This window comes from Adiantum capillus-veneris, chromosome 19 (genome assembly GCF_014529385.1).
Source record: "Adiantum capillus-veneris isolate H3 chromosome 19, ASM1452938v2, whole genome shotgun sequence".
Classification (NCBI taxonomy): domain Eukaryota; kingdom Viridiplantae; phylum Streptophyta; class Polypodiopsida; order Polypodiales; family Pteridaceae; genus Adiantum; species Adiantum capillus-veneris.
The window spans coordinates 110,660,483-110,683,924 of NC_140949.1; the positions used below are offsets into that span (position 1 = coordinate 110,660,483).

General features: G+C 45.4%; 1 protein-coding gene across 6 annotated transcripts in view; it reads right to left on the reverse strand.

Moving 5' to 3' along the window:
* FACE2 (farnesylated protein-converting enzyme 2) overlaps window positions 1-18,070 on the reverse strand; it is a 48,197-nt gene extending 30,127 nt beyond the window's left edge. For 2 of the 6 annotated variants that reach the window (XM_086491114.1, XM_086491113.1), the window contains exons 1-4: window positions 17,747-18,070; window positions 17,374-17,448; window positions 17,048-17,270; window positions 137-248 (exon numbers count right to left, since the gene is read on the reverse strand). In XM_086491114.1, the coding sequence (XP_086347240.1) occupies window positions 137-248; window positions 17,048-17,270; window positions 17,374-17,448; window positions 17,747-18,015 (679 nt within the window). In that variant the 5' untranslated portion in view covers window positions 18,016-18,070. The remainder of the gene's footprint in view (window positions 1-136; window positions 249-17,047; window positions 17,271-17,373; window positions 17,449-17,746) is intronic. The other 4 variants (XM_086491109.1, XM_086491110.1, XM_086491112.1 and 1 more) reach the window with 4 other exon arrangements.
* Window positions 18,071-23,442: the final 5,372 nt, after the last annotated feature.

Consider the following 23,442-nt stretch of genomic DNA (forward strand, 5'->3'; position numbering starts at 1 on the left):
TGCGAGCAGAGCATGAAACATAAGCCACATCACAAAAATATACATTCCACAAATGAACAAATCCGAGCAAAACTTTGGTCGATGTATGTTTTATTTGATCCCAGCAACGAGACCCAAAACAACAAAACAATTGTACCTAAGCCAAAAAACAATGGACAAAGAAAGATGATTGCAACAGGCTGGAATCCGGCACAGAGTAGAATAGGGATCATGCATGCTCTGAAAACAACTTCTTCAGTCAATGGTGCCTGAAATAAGACACACCAATAATTAGAGAAAGTTCTTGCAATTGAATAAAAATTGGAGCAAAAAACATTTGACACATGCTCCAGGTCAACAACAAAAGCCAATACCAGATCTGGATCCAGAATTATTTTTTATTTCAATTACTCATAACCCTTATTTGCTCTTCACACTCTTGGAAAAAAATTGATAGGTATAATAGAATAAAGGACCCTCTTCTAGTTCTTCACTTCAAGCCATGAGAGAAGCTCATTGACACGAAAGAAGGAAGATCTCCTAGCTACTCAAACCGACTATGCACATGTGTTGGGCAAACCACCTCACCATAGCCACCTTCTGGCAAACATAGCCACATGGAACAAGGAACAGGGAACGGGGATCAGGAGAATGGGCAAGAAGGGAACAAAGAATTATAATGTGCAATGGAAGTGAATGATGGTGTAAGCTCAGGATAAGTGATCAGTGAGTGCTCAAGGTTCCTTTGACCTTAGAGCAAGGAAGAGCCTTCCTTGCTTAGAGAGAGAATGTGTAATGACCCAAACAAGAGAGTGGAATGCAAACTGAGTGAGTGCGTGAGAGTGCTAGAGAGAGAGAGAGAGAGAGAGGAGACGACACCAAATGGGGTCCCAAACCCCGCTCCAAGGGCCCTCCTTCTCTACTGCTAGAGAGGTATTTGCTTTAGATTGCACAAATGTCTGGTACAATGCTTCTAGATGTGGTGGTACTTGACGACAACGACGACGATTGTCACGATTGTGACTATGTTACAGTATTACATCTACTCCTAGTTGCAGATACGCAAAGTGCCATGCCAAAGAGAACCCCTACACTTGGATGGTCACGACCCTTCGCTCAAGAGACATGCCTCTTCGCCAAAAGCCACACTCCTTCGACGACTGGTCACACCCCTTCGCTCTACGGGTGCGACTCTTCACCCTATGGTTGCAGCTATTCGCCGAAAGGATGTGTCTTTACGTCTAAAGTCATGTCTCTTCACCTGGAGAGACGTGTCTTTTCATTTGTCTCTCTTCGTCTCCTCTATAAGGAGCCCTTGTATCACACATTCAATCAATCAACACAGATAAGTCTTATTTTTTAGTACAGTTCAAGTTTCTTAAGTCTTAATCATGAGTTTAAGTAATTAATGAAGGATTAGCAACTAGAATCCTTACACTGGTATCAGAGAGAACTTTTTTCCGGGACCCGAAGGTTGTGAGCCTCTCACCCTCGCCGCTACACTCTCCCCCCCTCTTCCGGCGTTGCATGGAAGCAGAAGAAAGGTGGTATACACACAACTATGAGCATGAGGTAACTTGAAATTTTTTCCAATGTTATAAAAGAGAGAACACAGATGCGTGTGTATCACGTACCGGGTGAATTTATGCTGGTGACTCTTTACGTGTCCCATCCCTTGGGTGGTAACCCTTCGAGCCCGCTCTCACACCCCTTCATGTGAAAGGGCACAAACCCCACAGGCAGCCACACCTTCGCCCATGCTCGCACCCTTTCCACAAGGAGACGTACCCTTTGCGCACCCCTTTGAGGGCTGAATTTCAGACGTACACTGGGCTGAATTCTGGAAACACTGAGCTGATTGCACCTCTGCTCTCGCACCCCTTCACTCGAACACACTCACAGCAAGCAGCCTGTCCCCCTTTTCTTCTGAAGCGACGCACCCCTCAAAACGCTGCCATGCTGAAATGCTGGGCTGAATTTCTGTGCTGGAACAATTGGACGCTTGGCTGATTTCTTTGCTGGATAAATTCTTACGCTGGCTGAGAACTTACGCCATAGAGTATTTTTACGCTGGCTGAAAATTTAGCCTTAGAAACTTGCTTTTAAGTTTTGTCCGCTGGATGTAATTAGGTGCACGGCCAAACTTGGTTGGCCTACCCCAAAATTTACACAATTTTTTAGAAGCCCATGTGGACGAACTCACTTGATCATATAAACCCCCGAATAAACTAACTTAAAAAAACAAAGAGAAAACCCACCAGATCAACATGAATTCACGCATTCGTTTATTGCCGGCGTCACCCTCTTTTCCACTCTCCCGCGCTAGCCTTGTGTGCACTTTGCACGCGCGAGACTTTTTGCCGTCATAGCCGAAGACGACTTACATATTCCAGCAAAATTTCTTCGGGAACAGAACCCGAGATTATTAACCGATCCCAGAGCTGGAACCCGTTCTAAACATAGTGTCCGCTCTCGGAATACCCATCCAGAAGTTGTTCCGAGAATTTGCTCCTGTTCGTTATTCCCTTTGAGGCGTAACCATGCCGAATTCTCAGGACAAAGATGGTCAATCTGACGATGCCCTTACTCTCATTAAAGAGCAAATTGGGTTCTTGTGGGTCTTGGGTCTTTGGGTTCTTGCGGTTCTTGAGGTTCTTGCGGTTCTTCTTTAGCTTGCAATCTGTGTTAGAGAAGGATCTTCTCTTCACCCGAGTTTTGCTCTTTTCTGCGAGCACACCCCTTAGCGGCCTTGCGCTCACCTCCGGTCAATTGGCCGGCCGCTAAGTGCACGGTCCGCTCTCAATGAGTGAAAAGAGGCATAAGGGGAGGCTGGACAAGCCCTTCTTTCTTTGGTTTCCTCTACTCTTCAAAACACGATTAGGAATCGACATGTCCAAGAGGACTTGGGTTACGTGCGACTGCAACAAGCAAAAAAATTTATGTGGTTCTTTCCTTGAGTGATACAGAACACTGCCAAAGCTCTGATACCAATGTAAAGTGCAGTGGAAGTGAATGTTGAACTTTGCTCAAGATGAGTGCTCCGAATTGTGCTCAAGGGTTCCTTTTACTTACGGAAGGAAGAGCCTTCCGTTCCTTTAGTGAGAGAGTGCAATGGACACAAACAAAGTGGTGAACACTGTGAATGAACGTGCATGAGACTGAGAGATAGAGAGAGAAGAATGCGACACCAGAATGTTGTCCGAAGGCCACACTCTCTATGGCGAGAGCGGTCTACTATTGATTGCACAAATCTCTACAATGCTTTGGACATGCCGACGATGAGGACGACGACGAGACAGGCTGAAATCTGAAACGCTAATGGCTGAAATCTGCAAATTTTGTATCTACTGAATTCTGACTGTATGTCGGTGACGATGTCGATGGCGATGATGTGACGACGACACGCTGAAAACGCAGATGCTGAAATCTGCGTTTTCCGGGCTGAAACTGCAAACTTCGCGGGATCTGACCGTGCGGCGAGGAAATGCTGCGGGAAGGTGAGATCTGCGAGGTTTGGGGGTGCTACTGCGGAGTGTGAATGCTGAAAACTGAAAACGCTGAGTCTACTATGGTTCTGTCGCGAAGATCTGCAAAAATGCTAGGACTCTTGTAGATGCAAAAACGCTAGGCTGATTTGGGATCCTCCTGCAAAAACGCTAAGTCCCTTGCTGTGCAATGTGCTAACACTAAGGTTGATCTGCCTTCTGCTGGTTTTGCTACTGCCGGATTGAATCTGCAAAAGCATAACGCTGGCTGATCTGCTTGCAAATAAAAACGCTGGCTCATCCTTGGTCCTTGGCTGAAAACGCTAGGTTTACCGCCGGTGGGGGGTCTTGTTGAGAAGGTGCCTGTTACTGCCTCTTCTACCAGAAAGTGCTAGCGCTAGGTCTCTATATATACAAGCTTATCAAATTTGCCATAACCTATTTTTCCGATTTTTGACATTTTCACTTATTAATTTAAGTGACTTTTGTTGGGAACTAGGGGAAAATGCTCCTGATGGATTCTGATGGTAATGCTGATGATCATGTTGTGTGCAACCAGAGGATATGCATCTAATATAAGTGTCTGGACATGCAAAGTGCCAAATCACTTCCTATTCTAGACTGACTTGACTGAATTGAACCCTGGTCATGATGTAGCTTGTCCACGGACACATAGGGTTGGATGTGTCACATGACAATCGGATTTGGTGCAAATCGTGGCGTAGATGGGAAAGGGGGAGGGTCGGAAAAACCTCCCGGTTCACCTCCTTCAGGCTCACCACCTTCATGCAAAGTATCCATTCCGCTTCAGGTGATGACCATACACTGAGATCTTGGGTTCTTAAGTTCACGAGGAACTTGGGTTTTTGTGGTTCTTGGCTCCTTGAGTTCTTGAGGTCTAGAGGTTCTTGAGGTTCTTCTTTCACTTGCAATCTGTGTTAGAGAAGGATCTTCTCTTACTCGAGCTCTACTCTTTCCCGCGGGCGTATCCTTTGGCGGCCTTGCGCTCACACCAAGGTTTCTTTTTCCCACCTCACGTCGAGTGGCCGGCCGCTAAGTGGATAGTCCGCTCTCAATAAGTGAAAAAAGAAACAAGGGGAGGCTGGACAAGCCCTTCTTTCTTGGGAATCCTGTCACTCTTCAAAAACACCATTAGGAATCGACACGCCCAAGTGGACTTGGGTTACGTGCGACCGCAACAAACAAAAAAAAAAATCTTGTGGTTCTTTCCTTGAGTGATACAGAACACTGCTAAAGCTCTTACCATTGTTAGGTGCAATGGAAGTGAATGTTGAACTTTGCTCAAGATGAGTGCTCCAAACTGTGCTCAAGGGTTCCTTTTACTTACAGAAGGAAGAGCCTTCCGTTGCTCAAGATGAGTGCTCCAAACTGTGCTCAAGGATTCCTTTTACTTACAGAAGGAAGAGCCTTCCGTTCCTTCAGTGAGAGAGTGCAAATGATCACAAACAAAGTGGATAAACACTGTGAATGAAGGTACTAAGACTGAGAGATTGAGAGAGAAGAATACGACACCAAAAAAGTTGTCAAACCCTCCTCCAAGGGCCCCTCTCTCGATGGCGAGAGAAGTCTATGCTATTGATTGCACAAATCCGATACAAGGTGCTGATGCAAGTTCTTGATGCTATGATGCAAAGAGGTTCTCGGTAGGAGACGACGGTGACGACAAGGGCGAGTACAACGGCTGGCTGAAACGCTGTCACAGCAGCAGGGCTGAAAACGATGTTTTAAGTCTGCTGAAAAACGCTGAAGTAGGCTGCTCTTATCTGCTGAAAACGCCGGTGAAAAAACGCTGACGTAGGCTGCTCTTATCTGCTGAAAATGCTGGTGAAAAAACGCTGATGTAGGCTGCTCTTATCTGCTGAAAACGCTGGTGAAAGACACTGGAAAAGACTGCTCCAAAACGCTGAAGTGGGCTGTTGGAAAACGCTAGTCCAAAAAGGCTGATCTGCAACGCTGGAATGGATGTTGAAAACGCTGGGTTTATCTGCTGAAAAACGCCAGTGTTTGCTGAGGTTCTTGCTTGAGAAGGAAGGTTAGAGAGCCTGCTGCAAGAGGTTGCCTGTGCTCTCCTTTCTTCTTCTGCCTCTACTGAGTGACTGCAAGTTTTCTTATATATTAACTTAGCAAATTTGCCCTACCCAGTTTCCCAACAAAGTCACTTATTAATAATAAGTGAAAAATGGCTAATAATAGGAAAAATAGGTTCGGTGCATTGTAAAATGCTCATGATGGCTACTGACTGAAATGTTGATGATCATGCTCTGTTCAACCAGAGGATATGCAGCTACTCTAAGTGCCTGGACATGCACGACCTGCGCACAGGCTCACAAAGGTGCCAGAACACTTCCTAAAACGACATGAACCTTGGACTCGAAGTAGCTTGTCTCCACATGCACATAGGGTTAGATGTGCACGTTACATTTTTGCCCTATGTTCAGCCCTAAACAATCCCCGAACTGTCCTCTATTAGTGGGGCACTGTTCCCAATAGTCTGGCGTCCATATGACTCAAAAACAGTCAAAATACAGCGTATAACCAGCATTGAAATCGCACCTGTACGGTGAGGTTACCACCTCACCAATGCCTGCTTTTGGAGTTGCAGTTAGCTACTCCTGTTCCTGCTCAGAGAGACTCTTGCCTCAACAAAAACGCATGTAACCACACAGCTGTACATGAGTCAAATGAAGAGCCCTCTTGTGGGGCATCACATTACTGCACGTAGGGGAGAGAGAGAGAGCAGTGTAGAGTGTGCAGGACATCACTTCTTGCACTACAATGTACATGAGAGGGATAGTGTGCACACAATAGCTCTTAACCTGTGAGACAGTATGCAAAATGAGGCCTCTTAGCTACAAAAATCAGCGCCATTTCTTCTTGCATGAGGAAAGTCCACCATTTTGTGCCACTTGGCACATTTACAAGCAATTTCCCGTTTCGGGATTGCCGCTTAAAAATCTCCACATTGATTGCCAAGTTGACTTTGCGGCAGAGTTGTAAAATGTTTCCCTTGTCATTCTGGAGGTAATGACGCAAAAAAATTTCATGGCCCAAAATAGCAGTTTCCTAATTTTTAGGAGATGCTTCCGTTGGGCTCCCACTGATCTTATGACCATCTATCCCCATTGGGACCGCATCCAAAAATGCAATGTGGCCCAACTGTCGGGTACTTTCCTTTGGTGACCCACCTTGGCTTTATGCCTTTATTGAGTTCACTTCCTAGAATCCACCAACTTGCTAAGTGCGGCGGGGGAACCTATATGATCTTAAACTGAGCCTGGACATCCTCTTACTATATGAATTCTAGTGCCGGCCAACTTCCCATCTGCGGTGAAACTACCATTCACATTGGCCATACAATGTCCGACCATTTGCAACTTCAAAAAGAGGGTCTCAAAAATAAAACAAAAATCATTGGAAAGAAACCAACAACTAAGGTTAGCAGTTGCCACGTCCTCGTGACATAGTTAACAGTTGCCACGTCCTCGCGTGACATACCCCCCTCTTGAAATCGCAAACGTCCTCGATTGCATACCATAAACACACGCCACTGATGATCTTGTGTTGTTAGCACTCTTTTATCATCGCATGTATCCGCAAGAAAGGTCGTAACACATAGACACAAATGACTTAATGGGACCTTCATACTTTTGTCATTTCCATCTATTACACTGAATTCATATGAACATTTGATGTGCTAGCCCTATCATTATCCCTCCTTTGCACACGTTGGGTTGGGACATAAGTAGGTTGTAACCCAAGGGCTTCAAGGTAAAGCTGCAATACATTTGGTGACTCTGACAGTTCATGCTCTTCCATTCACTTTGCATCCATAGGCGGATAGTTCTTGAACTTCACCAAGTAGCGTCTTGCAACTTGTCCTTTAACTTTTCTGTCCTTATGTGCCAAAACTTGCTCAGGTACTAGGATCTCATCAAGTTCCTAAACTTCTGGCTGATCCTCATCTGGCATATCTTCTAGCACATCACCCACGAAGGGTCTTAGAAGACTCACGTGAAACGCATTATGAATCTTCCACGCATCAGGCAATTTCACCCTATAAGCCACATCGCTGATCTTGTCAAGCACTTGAAAAGGCCCATAGTAACGCATGTTGAGCTTAGGAAACAGTCGTTCCTTGGCCTTCATCTTCTTTAAGCTTGCCTTTTTGAACAGAACCCAATCACCAAGTGATAACAGTAATTCACGACAGTGACGATTAGCAGCCTTTTTCTATTTTGCATTTTCTTGTACATCTCATCCATATTCTCAACATATCGATCTGCCTCAAAGATCTTGTCCTTCGTGTACAAAATGGAAGGAACTTTTTTGCCACCTTTAACAATCTCAAAAGGTGCTTTGCCAGTCGACGAATGCACCGTATTATTGTACACATACTCAAGCATAGGCAAATATTGTTCCCACTTGCCCTGATTATCTGACACATAGCATTTTAGCAGATCTAAGACAGTAGAATTAGCCTCTTCTGACTGTCCATCAGTTTGTGGATGAAACGAAGACGAGAAATTGAGCGTAGTGCCCATGTTCTCAAACTGTCACGTGACACATCCAACCCTATGTGTCCGTGGACAAGCTACAGCATGACCAGGGTTCAGTTCAGTCAAGTCAGTCTAGAATAGGAAGTGATCTGGCACTTTTGTGAGTCTGTTCGCAAACCGTGCATGTCCAGACACTTAGATGCATATCCTCTGGTTGCACACAGCATGATCAACAGATTACAGCCAGAACCCATCATGAGCATTTTTACAATACATAGACCTATTTTCCCTATTTTTGACATTTTTCACTTATTATTTTTTAGTGACTTTTGTTGGGAACTAGGTAGGGCAATTTTGCAAGGAAGTATAAAAGAAAACCTAGCATTGGCACTTTCTGGCAGAAGGGGCAGCAGGAGCACTTGCTCAACAGGTAACTTCTCAGCAAGACCAACCCCCGCAACAGACCTAGCAATTTCAGCCCATCTGAGAAGCTAGCATTTTTGCAAGACAGATTAGCCCTGGCGTTTTGTACAGCAGTTCAGCCCCGGCGACAACAGAAGATAGCAAATTCCACAGCCACACAGAAGATCAGCCCAGCTTTAGCAGATTCCCACTGCAGGAAGACATTCAGCCCTAGCCTTTTTGGATTGTAGTTCAGCCCTTAGCATTTTGCAGTTCCATCGCGACAAGATCAACAAGTAGACCAGCGTTTTCAGTTTTCAGCAGTCAAGCATCGCAGTAGAACACCCGAACCGCGCAGATCTCACCTTTCCGCAACAGATCCTTGTCGCAGGTGAGATTCATCAAGGTTTACAGTTTCAGCCCGGAAAACGCAGATTTCAGCATCTGTGTTTTCAGCACATTGTCGTCGGATCGTCGTCATCGACATCCATGAATAGAGTCAGAATTCAGCAGATAAAGTTTTGCAGATTTCAGCCATTAGCGTTTTCAGATTTCAGCCCGTCTCATCGTCGGCAAGTCCAAGCATTGTAGAGATTTGTGCAATCAATAGTAGACCACTCTTGCCATAGAGAGTCGTATTCTTCTCTCTCTATCTCTTAGTCTCATGCACCTTCATTCACAGTGTTCACCACTTTGTTTGTGTCCATTGCACTCTCTCACTAAAGGAACGGAAGGCTCTCCCTTCCGTAAGTAAAAGGAACCCTTGAACACAGTTCGGAGCACTCTTCTTCAGCAAAGTTCAACATTCACTTCCGCTGCACCTTACACAAACAATCCTCTCCAGAACAAACTGGTCATGCGAGGATCACGATCACTGACAATCGATTGTGGCATACCATGGTACTTAAAGACATTGTACATGAACAATCGTGCCATCTGGTCAGATTTTATCTTCTTCCTGACAGGGATAAAGTGGGTCTCCTTGCTGAACCTGCAGATAATGGTCCATATATCATCATTCCCTGTTGGGGTTCTTGGAAGATCAAAGATAAAGTCCATAGCAATGCTTTCCCATGGCTTATCCGAATCGGCAGTGGTTGTAACAACCCTGGTGCCTTTTGCCTGTCAAACTTGACCTTTTGGTAAATCACGCATGCTTGCACGAAGGCATCCACATCTCTCCTCAAGGTAGGCCAATAGAAGAATGTCTCTACCGCTTCAACTGTCACATCAATACCACGATGCCCTGCATACGGTGGGACATGACTCTCTTCCATGACCTTATGTCGCAATGGCCTAGTGACACAAAGTCTGGCATGCATCATCATAAAACCATCTCTGAGGAGGTAGTGCTCATGATGTTGCCCCTCTTGCAACTTTGCAAAGATCCTTGCAAAATCTTCATCTAGTATATTGTTCCTTCATGTCATCTAACTCATGATGATAAGGAATTGACACGGCTGAAATTTGTGGCTTTCTTGATAACGCATCAGCCACAACATTCTTCTTGCCTTCCACATGCATAATCTGGAAGTGGAACATAGAAAGAATGTTTACCCATCGCATATGCTTTTCGGATAACTTTGACTGTGTCAAGAAGTATCGCAAGGTCTGATGGTCTGTCTGGACAACAAAATCAGCACCTAAGAGGTAGTGCTTCCAGCCAGAAAGCGCATGAATCACGGCCAAGAGCTCTTTCTTACATACTTGCATAGTCTTCTCTGGCCCTTGCAAAATTCGGCTTTCGTAAGCTGCTACCCGTCCATCTTGCATTAGCACTGCTTCGATGCTACTACCACACGCGTCACACTGGACCACAAATGACTTCCTGAGATCTGGCAAAACAATTACTGGATCTAAAGTCAACTTTTCCTTCAAGAGACTAAAAGCTGAAATCTCTTTTTGGGTCCATCTGAAAGTGACCTCTTTCTTTTGCAAAGCGTGAAGAGGTGATGCTATCTCTGCAAAATTTCTGATAAACCTTCTATAGTAGGAACACGATCCCAAGAAGCTTCTGACATCATGCACAATCTTCAAGTCTAGCCATGTCTTGATAGCTTCGACCTTTGCAGGATCCATTCTGACACCATCCTTTGAGACTATGTGGCCAAGAAAGTGGATCTCTTCCAGGAAGAATTCACTTTTCTTAGGATTGACAAGTAGCCTGACTGCGCAGCTCTTCAAACACAGTGGTCAAGTGACGCCTATGCTCCTCTTCATTCTTCGAATAAACTATCATGTCATAGAAGAATGTGCCAACAAACTGTTGATGCGAGCGGAAAATCCGGTCCATCATTCTGTTGAATGTGGCGGGAGCATTTGTTAGACCAAATGGCATCACTAGAAACTAACAAAGACCAAATGTCGTTCTAAACGCAGTCTTGTGCATATCCTCTGGCCTTATACGAATCTGATGGTACCCACTCTTAAGGTCTATCCTACTGAAAATTGCAACACCCTCTAAACGATCGAGAATATCATCAATCCTAGGAATAGGAAACCTGTTCCTGATGGTATTTTTATTCAACGCACGGTAATCAATACACAAATGCCATGAGACATCCTTTTACTGTACTAGGAGCACTGGGGAGAACGGCTGAATCAGCCCCTTTTCTAATAACTCCTCAGTCTGGCCCATAATCTCTTTTTGTTGCGCCGCACTAACCCTGTAGGGAGGTCTATTTGGTGGGCTACACCCAAGCACCAAATCTATCCGATGATCCTCAGGTCTCTCTCGCGGCAATTGCGACGGTAATGAATCAGAAAAACAGTCATTGAACTCTTGCAAAAAATGCTGACCTTTCTTTATCTAAGATAGATAAATTTGACTGACAATTATCTGAGACATCACGTGCAAAAATCGAGTAGATAGAAAGATGATTCTTTATTACAGAAGTGATAGCGGAAGCAGATACAATAGGATGAAGGGTGATCGCCTTGCCGAAGGCATCCAGCACGCCATGCACTCTGAACATCCACGGAATTCCAAGTAGCACATCGCACCCTTCCAATGGCATCATATAAAATTCTTCTGTGTCTACATATGACTGAATATGCTGACGCAGCTTTCCAATAATGGGAGTAACACACTCTAAGTGGCAAGGACATGCAAGCCCTGCCTCTGCCGTGTACCCCATCTCTTCAGCTCTAATGCCCAGCTTCATAGCTAACTCTGGTGAGATTAAGTTTGCTTTGGCACCTGGATGAAAGAAGATGAGTGCCGTCTGATCTCTAACTTTACCCCATGCTCTGCATAACTTGCTGACATCTGTACCGGGCCTGTCACCCACCATATCTGGCACCAAACCTGCCGTCGGTTTAGGCTTCTTGCCTTTCTAATCCTCTTTCTCATCTGAGTCAGCTGGTCTTTTCCTTTGTGGACAATTGGTAGCAAAGTGACCAGGCTGCTCGCATATAAAGCATTTGTTTTCAGCCATTAAGACCTTCTTTTCCTCGAGCGACTTACGCACAAAAGGCTTCCTTTTCTGTCATGACGTCGGCTTCAAATTCATTTGACAGCCAAGCAGATGCAAACATTTGTTTGAAGTAGACCCAAGTGGCGGGTGCCTGTCCTTGCATTAACAATGTCGTCCACCATGTAAGCGCATTGTCCTTCAAGAAAGTGGCAGCTTTCTTGACCTTAGAGGCCTCTGTAAAATTCCCTCTTGCATAAGCTGTATCAAACTGCTGGAGGAAAGTGAGAGCCTTTGCTTTATCCTCGAACCCACTGAAAGTGTTGAACTTCACAGCTGCACCACCTTCTTTGTAAGCTTTCGGCTTTTCCAGTGCCCCCAAATTGTCATAAGGCATAGTCTACAACATGGGCACTATAGTAGGAATCATCGGCACATCTTGGCCATTAACATTTTGAGTCAGAGGTGCCATATCTGGCTGCTGTCCAAAAAAACAAGACATGCCAAAATGACCCTGTGGCACCCCAAACTGGCCCTGGATGCTTTGAAAACCTTGCTGCATGCCGATGCTACCATACATGGGGTTTGGCATCATGCCTTGCATACCCCCAAACATTGTTCCTGGCATGTACGGCTGACTTCCAGGCACATAACCAGCCATACTATGGAACACAGATCCACCCCCGAAATACCCAAGATTACCGTGGGTGGTGGAAAAACTGGGTGCATTGCCTGGTAACCAGTTCCCTGTCCATTCAAGACAACATGCGGGCTCTGAAAGGTGGTGGGCTCAACTGGCATAGCCTGTGGAATACGCGTCCTAGCCACCTGTTCAAGGACGGGAGGAACCAGTTTTGGAGCCTCTGACTCCGCAACATGCGAGTGTTCCCTATCCTGCGTTGAGACGCATGAAGTACTTGGGCTTGAGCCTCAATAAGCTCTGTTCGCGGTGTATGTTGCCTATTTTGCTGTGGCACTGGTGGCGCTTGCAAGAACTCCATAAACCTTGGGTTCTGCACCAGTTGCAAAAACACATTAACCGCGGCAACTAATTGAGTCCTGCACGCATCATCCTCGAGTTGCCCAGTCATAAAGCCCTGTACTGGAGGGACATTCAGATCGCTTTCACCCGAAATTCTTTACTTTAGACACACACAGGGAGCACTTTGCAAAGGTAACCTCGACAGGAATTAACACTTAAGCACACACGGCTCGGAAGCTAGAATGCTCAGAGCAGACGCTGACAACCTATAGGCCCCAAAATTGGCGCCCCTTACGGTATTTCTTTATTCTTTAAGAGGGTAGACTACATAGTAGAGTCTTGGGAATTCTTTACCTGTATCCAACTAGATACCACCTGTTTTGGCAAAATTTCGGCAGCATAACAACCCCAAAACTTGCATGAAACCAATTTCCCTGCTGGAACTCACTTCCACTGGCATAAACCCTCTGATTCCTGCCAAAAAACAGTAAATTCAGCTCGCTGTATTTACTGGTTTTTGCCCTGTTTTCAGCCCTAAACAGTCCCCAAATTGTCCTCTATCAGTGGGGCACTCACTGTTCCCAATAGTCTTGGCGTCCATATGGCTGAAAAACAGTCAAAACACAGCGTATAACCAGCGCTGAAATCGCACCTCTACGGTGAGGTTATCACCCTCACCGGTGCCTGCTTTTGGAGTAGCAGTTAACTACTCCTGTTCCTGCTCAGAGAGGCTCTTGCCTCAGCAAAAACGCGTGTAACCACACAGCTGTACATGAGTCAAATGAAGAGCCCTCTTGTGGGGCATCACATTACTGCACGTAGGGGAGAGAGAGAGCAGTGTAGAGTGTGCAGGACATCACTTCTTGCACTACACTGTACATGAAAGGGATAGTTTGCACACAATAGCTCTTAACCTGTGGCAGTATGCAAAATGAGGCCTCTCAGCTACAAAAATCAACGCCACTTCTTCTTGCATGAAGAAAGTCTACCATTTTGTGCCACTTGGCACATTTACAAGGCAATTTCCCGTTTCGGGGTTGCCGCTTAAAAATCTCCCGACTAATTGCCCAGTTGACTTTGCGGCAGAGTTGTAAAATGTTCCCCTTGTCATTCCGGAGTTAATGACGCAAAAAATTTCATGGCCCAAAATAGCAGTTTCCTAATTTTTAGGAGATGCTTCCGTTGGGCTCCCATTGGTCTTCTGACCATCTATCACCATTGGGACCGCATCCAAAAATGCAATGTGGCCCAATTGTCGGGTACTTTCCTTTGGTGATCCACCTTGGCTTTATGCCTTTCCCGTCTGCGGGTGAAACTACCGTTCACATTGGCCATACAATGTCCGACCATTTGCAGCTTCAAAAAGAGGGTCTCAAAAATCATTGGAAAGAAACCAACAACTAAGGTTAGCAGTTGCCACGTCCTCGTGACATAGTTAACAGTTGCCACGTCCTCGTGACAATCCGCTATCTCCTACACTATTTGACATGTATGTGGAAGAGGTTTCTCACTACATTGAAAGGGATGGTGATAGAGGAGCACTGTTGGCAGAGACATGGATCCCACTATTGTTAAATGCTGATGATATTGTGTTGATTTCTGACTCCCCAGAGGGGATGCAACGTCACTTAACTGCTTTGTACACATTTGCTCATGATAGTGGATTGTCTATTAACCTGGGTTATGGTGTTTAACACCACACCACAATGGGTCAAGAGGTCAGCACCCACATTTACATATGGCCAGGAGACGGTGGAGTATACAAATGCATACACCTATCTTGGGGTAGTCTTCAGTGGACCGGTGTCTTCAGTGAGAGCAGCAGAGACTAGATTGACAAGAGCTTATGCAGCCTTAGGAGCATTGGAGAGGATGTGTTCGCAGGTTCAGTTTCAGGAACCTCGAACAAAGCTTTGGCTTTTTGACACTCTAGTTGCTTCGTTGTGCTTTACGGAGTTCAGATTTGGGCACCCTCAATGGACCACCACAGCAGATCTCGTGGCACTGATGCCAAATGGATGGAGATGTATGAAGAGGCCTTTAGTCTCTATGATCTCTCGGATGATTCGGACTAAGGCCTTAGTCGAGCTAGCTGCCCCCCCTCTCATGGTCAAGGCACTTACTAGATCGGTATCCTCTATGCATACCTCCCTAGAGACAGATATGCTCGACTGGCCCTTGAGTCATCCCGACAGCGAGCGCTACAAGGGGATAAAACATGCTAATATGAGTAGTTGACATCATGGTTTCAGTCACATAGTTTCAGCATGGATAGACTACTGCCATCCAATACTCCTTGGAGGCACCCTCCCTATTTCTCCCACGGCCAGAGATCAGTAGACTAATACATCAAGATCTGCTTTACCTTGATACCAGGAGCACATGGATGCAGCCGAGCGACACAAGAGTTGGGCACGAAGATGGCTTTCTATATAGAGCATCTTCTCCAACTAACAGAGGATGGATATGTGCTCAGACCGGCCTATATGGACACTTATTTATCCCATGGGATACGATGTGCTATTGTAGATGCGCACATCACCGCAGTTAGAAATTGAGACTCGCAGATTTAGGAGAGTACCACCAGAGGTCAGGATTTGCCAGTTGTGTCATATAAAGCTAGAGTCCTAGTTACATTACATCTGTCATTGTCCGATATACTATGAGATACAAGGCCGCTTTCATTGTCTATCCATAGAGGGCTTTAGACCGTTGGCTAGAGTCATGGGTATCAGGATGAAAGATGCCTCGGGTTGTTTTTGCTAGAGCTGCGCAGACACAAGGAAAGTGTCTTGAGGAGATCAGGTAGTGGGAGACACTCACAGAGGGAGATCATTGACTTCTTTAGAGCAGGGGATTGGCAGTCAAATGAGCAAGCTTCATAGCAGACTCCAGAGCTCACCTATACAAGAGGTATATTAGTTGACAGAGCCATTGAGCTCGGTGTGAGTGCGCGTGTGCGGAAGCGTGAGAGAGGAGAGGAGAGACAGAGACAAAAACACAAAACGCTAAAGACGGGGAAAGGGGGCGATCAACCCCCCACTGACTACCAGAGCACGAGACCCAATACACAATAACCAAATGATGGAAGTGGTACCCCCCTGGCCCCATAAATAGGTGCCCAAGGGGAGGTAGGGAAATGCCAGATAAAATCCCCCACGACCCAACAAGAAATAAATGAAATATGAGAGCGCTCGGACAAGGTGGGCAGCCAGACAATGCAGCCTATATGCATATGCAAAGGATGGCCAGCCCGGAGGCACACTAGCCGTACAAGCATGCCCTAGACCTGTGAAGCAGCAAGTGGTGTAAGTCTAACACTCGGGAGAGCTAGACGCCCACGTCTAAGAGGGCGACCACGACATCGACGGAGGCTCCATCAGAGAATCAAGACTATTCTAGCACGACATGGGAGACATCCAGTACGACTATTTATAGGGGCGGACATTGACCATGCTCTTCACGACCGATGCAATACTTTCTCGGACAACGCCTGATGTTAGGCATCCTCGGGCATTGATGATGATGATAATGATTTTAGTTTTTCACTTTACTTCATTTTTATTTTGTACCTGGATAGATCCACCAAGATTGTATCAATTTGGTCTCATAGGCCTTTTGAAGACTTCTAATATAACATTTCATTTCATTTCTGTGTGCCCATGACTGAGGAGAGGAGCTTCACAGCATCAACCAAGACTATAGCAAAAGATTCGAGCCATACTATCTCGACATCTAGCGTACATATGAGAATGGATTCATCACCATTATATCACCCTCTTGTATTGGGCACCCATTGTATCAGTGGCCACACATACCCCACACAGTTCCAGCTAGTAGCACTTGTAAATTCATTTTCGTTTCTCTTTTTTTGTACCCAGAAATGGTATCAGATTCACCAGCTTGTAACGGATCATAGGTCATTTTGGCCTTTTGAAGACATTGACATATCATTTTATCTCTCTCTCTCTCTCTCTCTCTCTCTCTCTCTCTCTCTCTCTCTCTCTCTCTCTCTCTCTCTCTCTCTCTCTCTCTCTCTCTCTCTCTCTCATGAACATACAAGCATACAAGAAAACCTATGGGTATGCACACATTCATCCATCGATACCAGTACAAATCCCATAAAACAAAGTGCAATTGAAAGTTTGTGTTTGCATTCCAGCTTATAAACACACACATAAGCACACAAATCCAACCAATGTTGGTATTGGCATAGCACAACGGTAGAGACTAGGCTATTGAAAGCTTTTTTAAAATTATGGAGCCTACCATAACAAAGTTCCTCCAGGCAAGAACATCAGAGAACAGTAACTTCATGGTATTAAAAAGTCTCCACGATCCATCTTCTGAGCACTGGCTTCCACCTGAATTAAATCGTTCTAGGTAATCTTCTTGCCAATCCTCATAAACTTCTAAAGCCACCATCGTCAAGGGTCCCAAGTAGAGCAAGGAAGTCAGCAGTAAAGGGAAAATAATTGCTTGAATCTGCTTCCTACACAGTATGATCCAGCATTTAAATAGAGGACAGCCAAAAAATAGATGATAATAAACAAACGTGGACAGAGATGGAAAAAAATGTCCAAATAAGCTGATACCCAATGATGCCAGCGCATTCCAAATGCATTGAGCCAAAAAGCCAGGCCCTCATCCTCACTTGAGTTGAATTTGACCTGTAATCAACACATTCCATTCCAGTGTTAGTGCAGAATTCTCCACGTAAACCACCTCCCAAAGATATGCACAATACGCAGAAGCTTTCATGGCAGATATTACTCACTAGGCAAGTTTCGGATATTAGAAACAGAGAAATGAGAGAAAAGCCAGTGACACATGCATTTACAAGAAAGCAATTATGCGTCACAATACCAAAATCGATTGAAGCACTCTATAGCACAGCCCATTTGCACAATTTGGAGCCCCTTTGTTGGGCATCTAGCGTTGAAAGAAGTAACATCTTCATTCAATTACCTTAAACAGGAAAGCGAAACCCCCCGTTTGATGTCACTTACTGAATGAAGAAGACGGTAGGAGAGGCGGAGGGAGAGGCAAGTCGCAGCGATGGCACCTGCAAAGCGACGGAGGATGTGGTGGCGAAGGGAGGCAGGGGGCGGAAGGCGTAGTAGAAGAGAGGGTATGTAAAGCAAGCCAACATAGAGAGCCGCCATAGCCGCACAGACGCCCACTGCAAGCCATGAACTGATGCACGCCCCGCTCTGGCACCCAGCTGCCGACTCCATCTCCCACTCGCTCTTTCGTCACTAATTTAAGTGAACACAAGACTGTTGGAAATGATGGGAAGTTTTACCTCCAAATTTAGATCAAAACAAGTGATAGGCCTTTGAGAGAGAGAGAGAGAGAGAGAGAGAGAGAGAGAGGGGGAGGGGAAGGGCGGGGGGATTTGGGGTTGGTGGGAATTGCTGATGAGTAGATTGCAGTAACCATGGATACACATGTGCTTATATGTGTGTGAAAGTAAGGAAGTGTGTGTTGAGATGCACAATACATGGAGGCATGGTGCTCTATGCGTGATAGATTCTCTCGACAAACTTTTAACTATGATCTTCCAAGTTCCCTCTCAACGCACTTCCAATTACCCTCTTCTTCACTACAGCTGATGATGCTTCTTCCATGTTCTCTTTCTTTTGCTCGTTCATGGGCATGGTCCCGACTACATTCTCCTGGAAGAGGTGGAGATAACACAGATCACCTTTGTTCGTGTCGATGCTCTTTGACAATCCCGAACAATTAGTACTCAATGAGGATATGCTCGGTGGCATATTCACCAATTACACCACACCCACAACATCGATGTCATTGGATAAATGTTGCTCCCTTTCACTCTTTGTTCTGCCACCCCCAATGTTCAAAATGGGCGGCATAAGAAAAGTGTTTCACTTTTTGTTACACCCTTTGTGTGAACGGATGGGCGATGGAAGTGTGCATTCTGCAACTCTTCCACCTAGAAAAACACCTTTTGGAGTGTTTCTTCTTGCACTCTACGACTATGAACCTAGCCCAAGTCGCATTCTAGCTTCAAGTGTTGAGGACTACCATAGACTTTGGCAGGTTCAAGTTGGAATAATGTCACTTTTCTTTGAAAATTTTGTACCTAGCATGAGACTAGGTACTCTCTCTCTCTCTCTCTCTCTCTCTCTCTCTCTCTCTCTCTCTCTCTCTCTCTCTCTCTCTCTCTCTCTCTCTCTCTCTCTCTCTCTCTCTCTCTCTCTCTCTCTCTCGCAAAGTTCGTGGCGACATTCAGCCTTGGTTTCACTGCCGGTAACCTCCTAGCCGAAGCTCACCCACAATATGCAACCCCGAACAACAACCATGGCTACCCAAGCATCATCCCGCAGCAAGGCCACCTTCGCAGCGATTGTGGCAACGCCTCCCAAAATGGACAGCACCATCCGACTTCAGAATGAAGTCGAAAGACTCCGCAAGGAAAATGACGAGCTGAAACAAAGGCTCGTAATGATTGAGACTCAGCTCACTGCAATGGAGAACTCCAAGAAGGAAGAAATGGAACAGATGGAAGCCAAGCTCAACAAAACAAAAGAAGAAGTAGAAACCACCCTCACAAAGGCGGTCAAAAATCAAGTACAGGAGGTCATTTTCAACAAAGTTGAGGATCGCGTGGCATCCACGCTACGCGAACAACAACGGCAAGAGAACCTCGCCCTTAATGTTCGCATTGGCGGGCTTCCAAGCGATTGGAAAAGAGAGGGAGACCTCAAGTTCCACGAGTGCTTTACTCGCATCCAAGCAACAACCCCCATGATAGAGTGGGACCCAGCCACAATCACCTTCCTTACACATGAGCAACGCACCAACCATGCGATCTTCACTTTCAAGACCAAGGCGGACCGAATCAAAATCCTTGAGCAATCAAGGCTCCTCAAGGACACTAAAATCTGGTTTGCAAAAGACCTCACACCCACCCAACTCAAACACAAGAAGGTAACACTACAAAAGGTACGAGAAGCGCGCGCAGCAGGAAAATGGGCAGTCTATCGAGGAGGTAAAGCCATTATCCAGGAGTTTCGAACTCCCAAAATGGCTCCCCCCTCTCTCTCTCCCCCTTAGGTTTTTGATTCTATTTATCATATCTTCCCTTTTGTTCACCCCCCGTTGGACCCTCAGTCAACTGAGATGTAACGTTTTGCTTTTCGGTCCCATAGGTCATATTTGACCTCCGTGGACGATAATTCTATCTATCTATCTATCTATCTATCTATCTCTCTCTCTCTCTCTCTCTCTCTCTCTCTCTCTCTCTCTCTCTCTCTCTCTCTCTCTCTCTCCTCCTATGCAAGCTTCAAACGTTTTAATGTGATTTTAAAAAAAAGCTCCATGAAAACACTTTGTTTTCCCAATCTTACAAGCAACAATAAAGTGGACATCAATTAGCACACCCACAGGCTTCATGTCCACCTTGAATTTCCCAAGGGGAGGTGGAAGCTCAAACTCCTACACCATCCTCCCTAATGCAAAGCTCAGAACCACAACCATCATGGCCATGTTGGGACAGATCAAACACCTCTTGGCTTCTCTCAATACTTAGGATCATTTGCCATTCCCCGCGCATTTATAAGGACTTTGCTTCATGCAGGGATGTTGTATATCCCAATCTTTACTGGTTTCAAGTTCTGATGAAGGAGATCACCATGGCTCCCCTTTCACGTGTGCGTCCAAGATAGGTTCTACATCAACCTTAGCCCGCCCTTCTTTCTTATAAAATAAAGCAAACCAAAGAGCAAACATATTAGCACTTTGGCCAACAATAAAGGTGATGAGTGCGCGTGTGCGTGTACGGAGTGTGTGCAAGAGAGGGGAAGAAGAGAAATGGGGAAGGGGGAGATACACAGGCAGCCACTGTGTGGGTTAGTGGAGAAGAAAGAGAAGATTCAACACTTCCTCTTTCTCTCCCTATATTGAATAGGGGAAATCAAGTGTATAAGGGTGGTTTCCCACGGCCACCTGGCCTACACCCCAACAACCTCCCACTTGAAGGTCATGGTGGCCAATAGTGGCATTAGTATAGTTAGTCTATACAAAATTGATGAAGCATTGCCGAGGCTTCATCATACACCCATAAGTTCTATACAATGTGTAAATCGCTCCGAGGCTAGGCTCTTTGTGAGAGCATCTGCGGGGTTGTCATCAGTGTGAACCTTGACAAGCTCGATACGCTTGCCAGCCAATGCATCTCTTATGACATGGTATCTGACCTCTATGTGTTTCGACTTTGAGTGAAACACTGGATTCTTTGCCAAAGCGATGGCACTCTGACTATCACAATGTAGTACTGGAACCTCGTGAATGCCCAAATCTCCCACTAAACGAGCCAACCATATGGCTTCCTTGCTGGCGTCAGATGCAGCAACATATTCTGCCTCAGTGGTAGATGAAGACGTGCAATCTTGGAGACACGATCTCCAAGAGATAGCTGCTCCAGCAAACATGAACACATAGCCAGATGTGGATCTTCTACGATCCACGCAACCCGCATAATCCGCATCGGTGTAACCTACAATAGATGCATCAATGTTTCCGAAGCATAAACACTTGCTAGCTGTACCTTTCAAATATCTGAGGATTTTCTTCACTGCTTCCCAATGCTTCTTGCCAGGGTTTGCCATGTACCTACTAACCACTCCCACTGCATGTGCAATGTCTGGTCTTGTGGTTACCATAGCGTACATCAAACTGCCAACTGCTGAAGAATATGGTACTTTCGCCATTTCCTCTTTCTCAGCCACTATCTTGGGAGAGTCTTCCTTGCTAAGTTTGGAGTATGCTTGCATTGGGGTACTCAATGACTTCCCCCCCTGCATACTAAAACGTTGCAAGACTCTGTGAATGTACTTTTCTTGAGATAATTCAAGAATTCCATGTTGCCTGTCTCTCTTGATGTGCATACCAAGAAAGTGATTGGCATCTCCCAAATCCTTCATGGAAAACTGAGTGCTTAGCATCTTTTTCAGCTGATTGATTTCATCAATTGATTTGCCTGCGATAAGCATATCATCTACATACAAGATCAATATGATTAAAGAACCATCGTTCAACCTTTTTGTATATAAGCAGTGATCCTCTTGACTTCTAATGTAACCCTGAGACTGCATGAATTTGTCGAATTTTTGATACCATTGCCTTGAACCTTGCTTGAGGCCATAGAGTGCCTTTTTAAGTCTACAAACCAATTCTGACCTCATTGGTTTTTGGGTTTCACATACGAATCCCTCTGGTTGTTTCATGTAGACATCTTCATCTAGATCCCCGTGAAGAAATGTTGTGTTCACATCCATTTGGACAAGTTCCATGTCCTGGATAGCAACCAAGCCAAGCACGGTGCGAAGTGTAGTCATCTTGACTACTGGAGAGAAAATCTCATCAAAATCCACACCTTTTTGCTGCTTGAAACCCTTGGCAACTAGACGAGTCTTGTATCTAGGCTCGGGATCTTCCGTTGTATACTTCTTTTTGTATACCCACTTGCAAGGTAAAGCATTTTTGCTTTTTGGTAATTCAACCAAATCCCATGTCTCATTAGCCACAATCGAATTGTATTCTGATTGCATAGCCTGCTCCCACTTAACGCTATCCTCCATTTGTATAGCTTCTTTGTAGCAGGTTGGCTCTCCACTGTCAGTGACCAAAATGTGGTGTATACCCGGCTCAAACCGCTCGGGCACACGTGATACTCTCTCAGAGCGTCTTAGTGCCTGTCTGCTGGACTCCGCTCTCTCCGGAGCAATAGTAGTATCTTGCACTTGAGGAGTAGGTGCAACACTACTGAACTGAGTTGGTTCGGAGGCTACATCCTCAAAACAAACACGTCTGTATTCAACATCTTTGATGGGCTTCTTGTGCATTTTTGATTCATTGAAAATCACATGTGAGCTACGAATGACTTTGTTTGATTCTGGGTGCCAGAGACGATATCCCATCTCTCCGTTTGCACCATAGCCAATAAAGATGCATTTGTGTGATCTGGGATCTAACTTCCGACGAAGTTCTTTGGGCACATGTGCATATGCTTCACATCCAAAGACACATAAATGCTCATAGCTTGGCCTTTTGCCAGTCCATAATTCCTCTGGAATTTTGAAATTCAAAGGAGAACTAGGTGACCTGTTGATGATGTGCACTGCTGTCAGAACAGCTTCCCCCCAAAATTCGAGAGTAAGCTTCGCCATAGACATCATAGAGACAACTCGCTCTTGAATCGTACGATTCATTCTTTCAGCTATCCCATTTTGTGCAGGTGTGTATGGAGCAGTAAACTGCCGCCGAATGCCTCTTCTATTGCAAAAATCCTTGAACTCTGTGGAGACGTATTCTCCACCATTGTCCGTGCGAAAAGCTTTGAGCTTTGTTCCTGATTGGTTCTCAACCATGGCGAGGAATTTTTGGAATGTCGAAAAAACTTCTTCCTTACGCTTAAGGAGATACACCCACACCTTTCTGGTAGAATCATCTATGAATGTGAGAAAGTAGTTCGCCCCCCCTAGAGTTTTATGTGGCATTGGACCACACAAATCACTGTGCATCAAGTCTAGAGGTTCGCCTAGTTTCTCATTCAATGGCGAAGATGTTAATCTAGTCTGTTTGCCATACAAACAATGCTCACACAAATGGAAAGTCCGTGTAATCTAACACAGGTA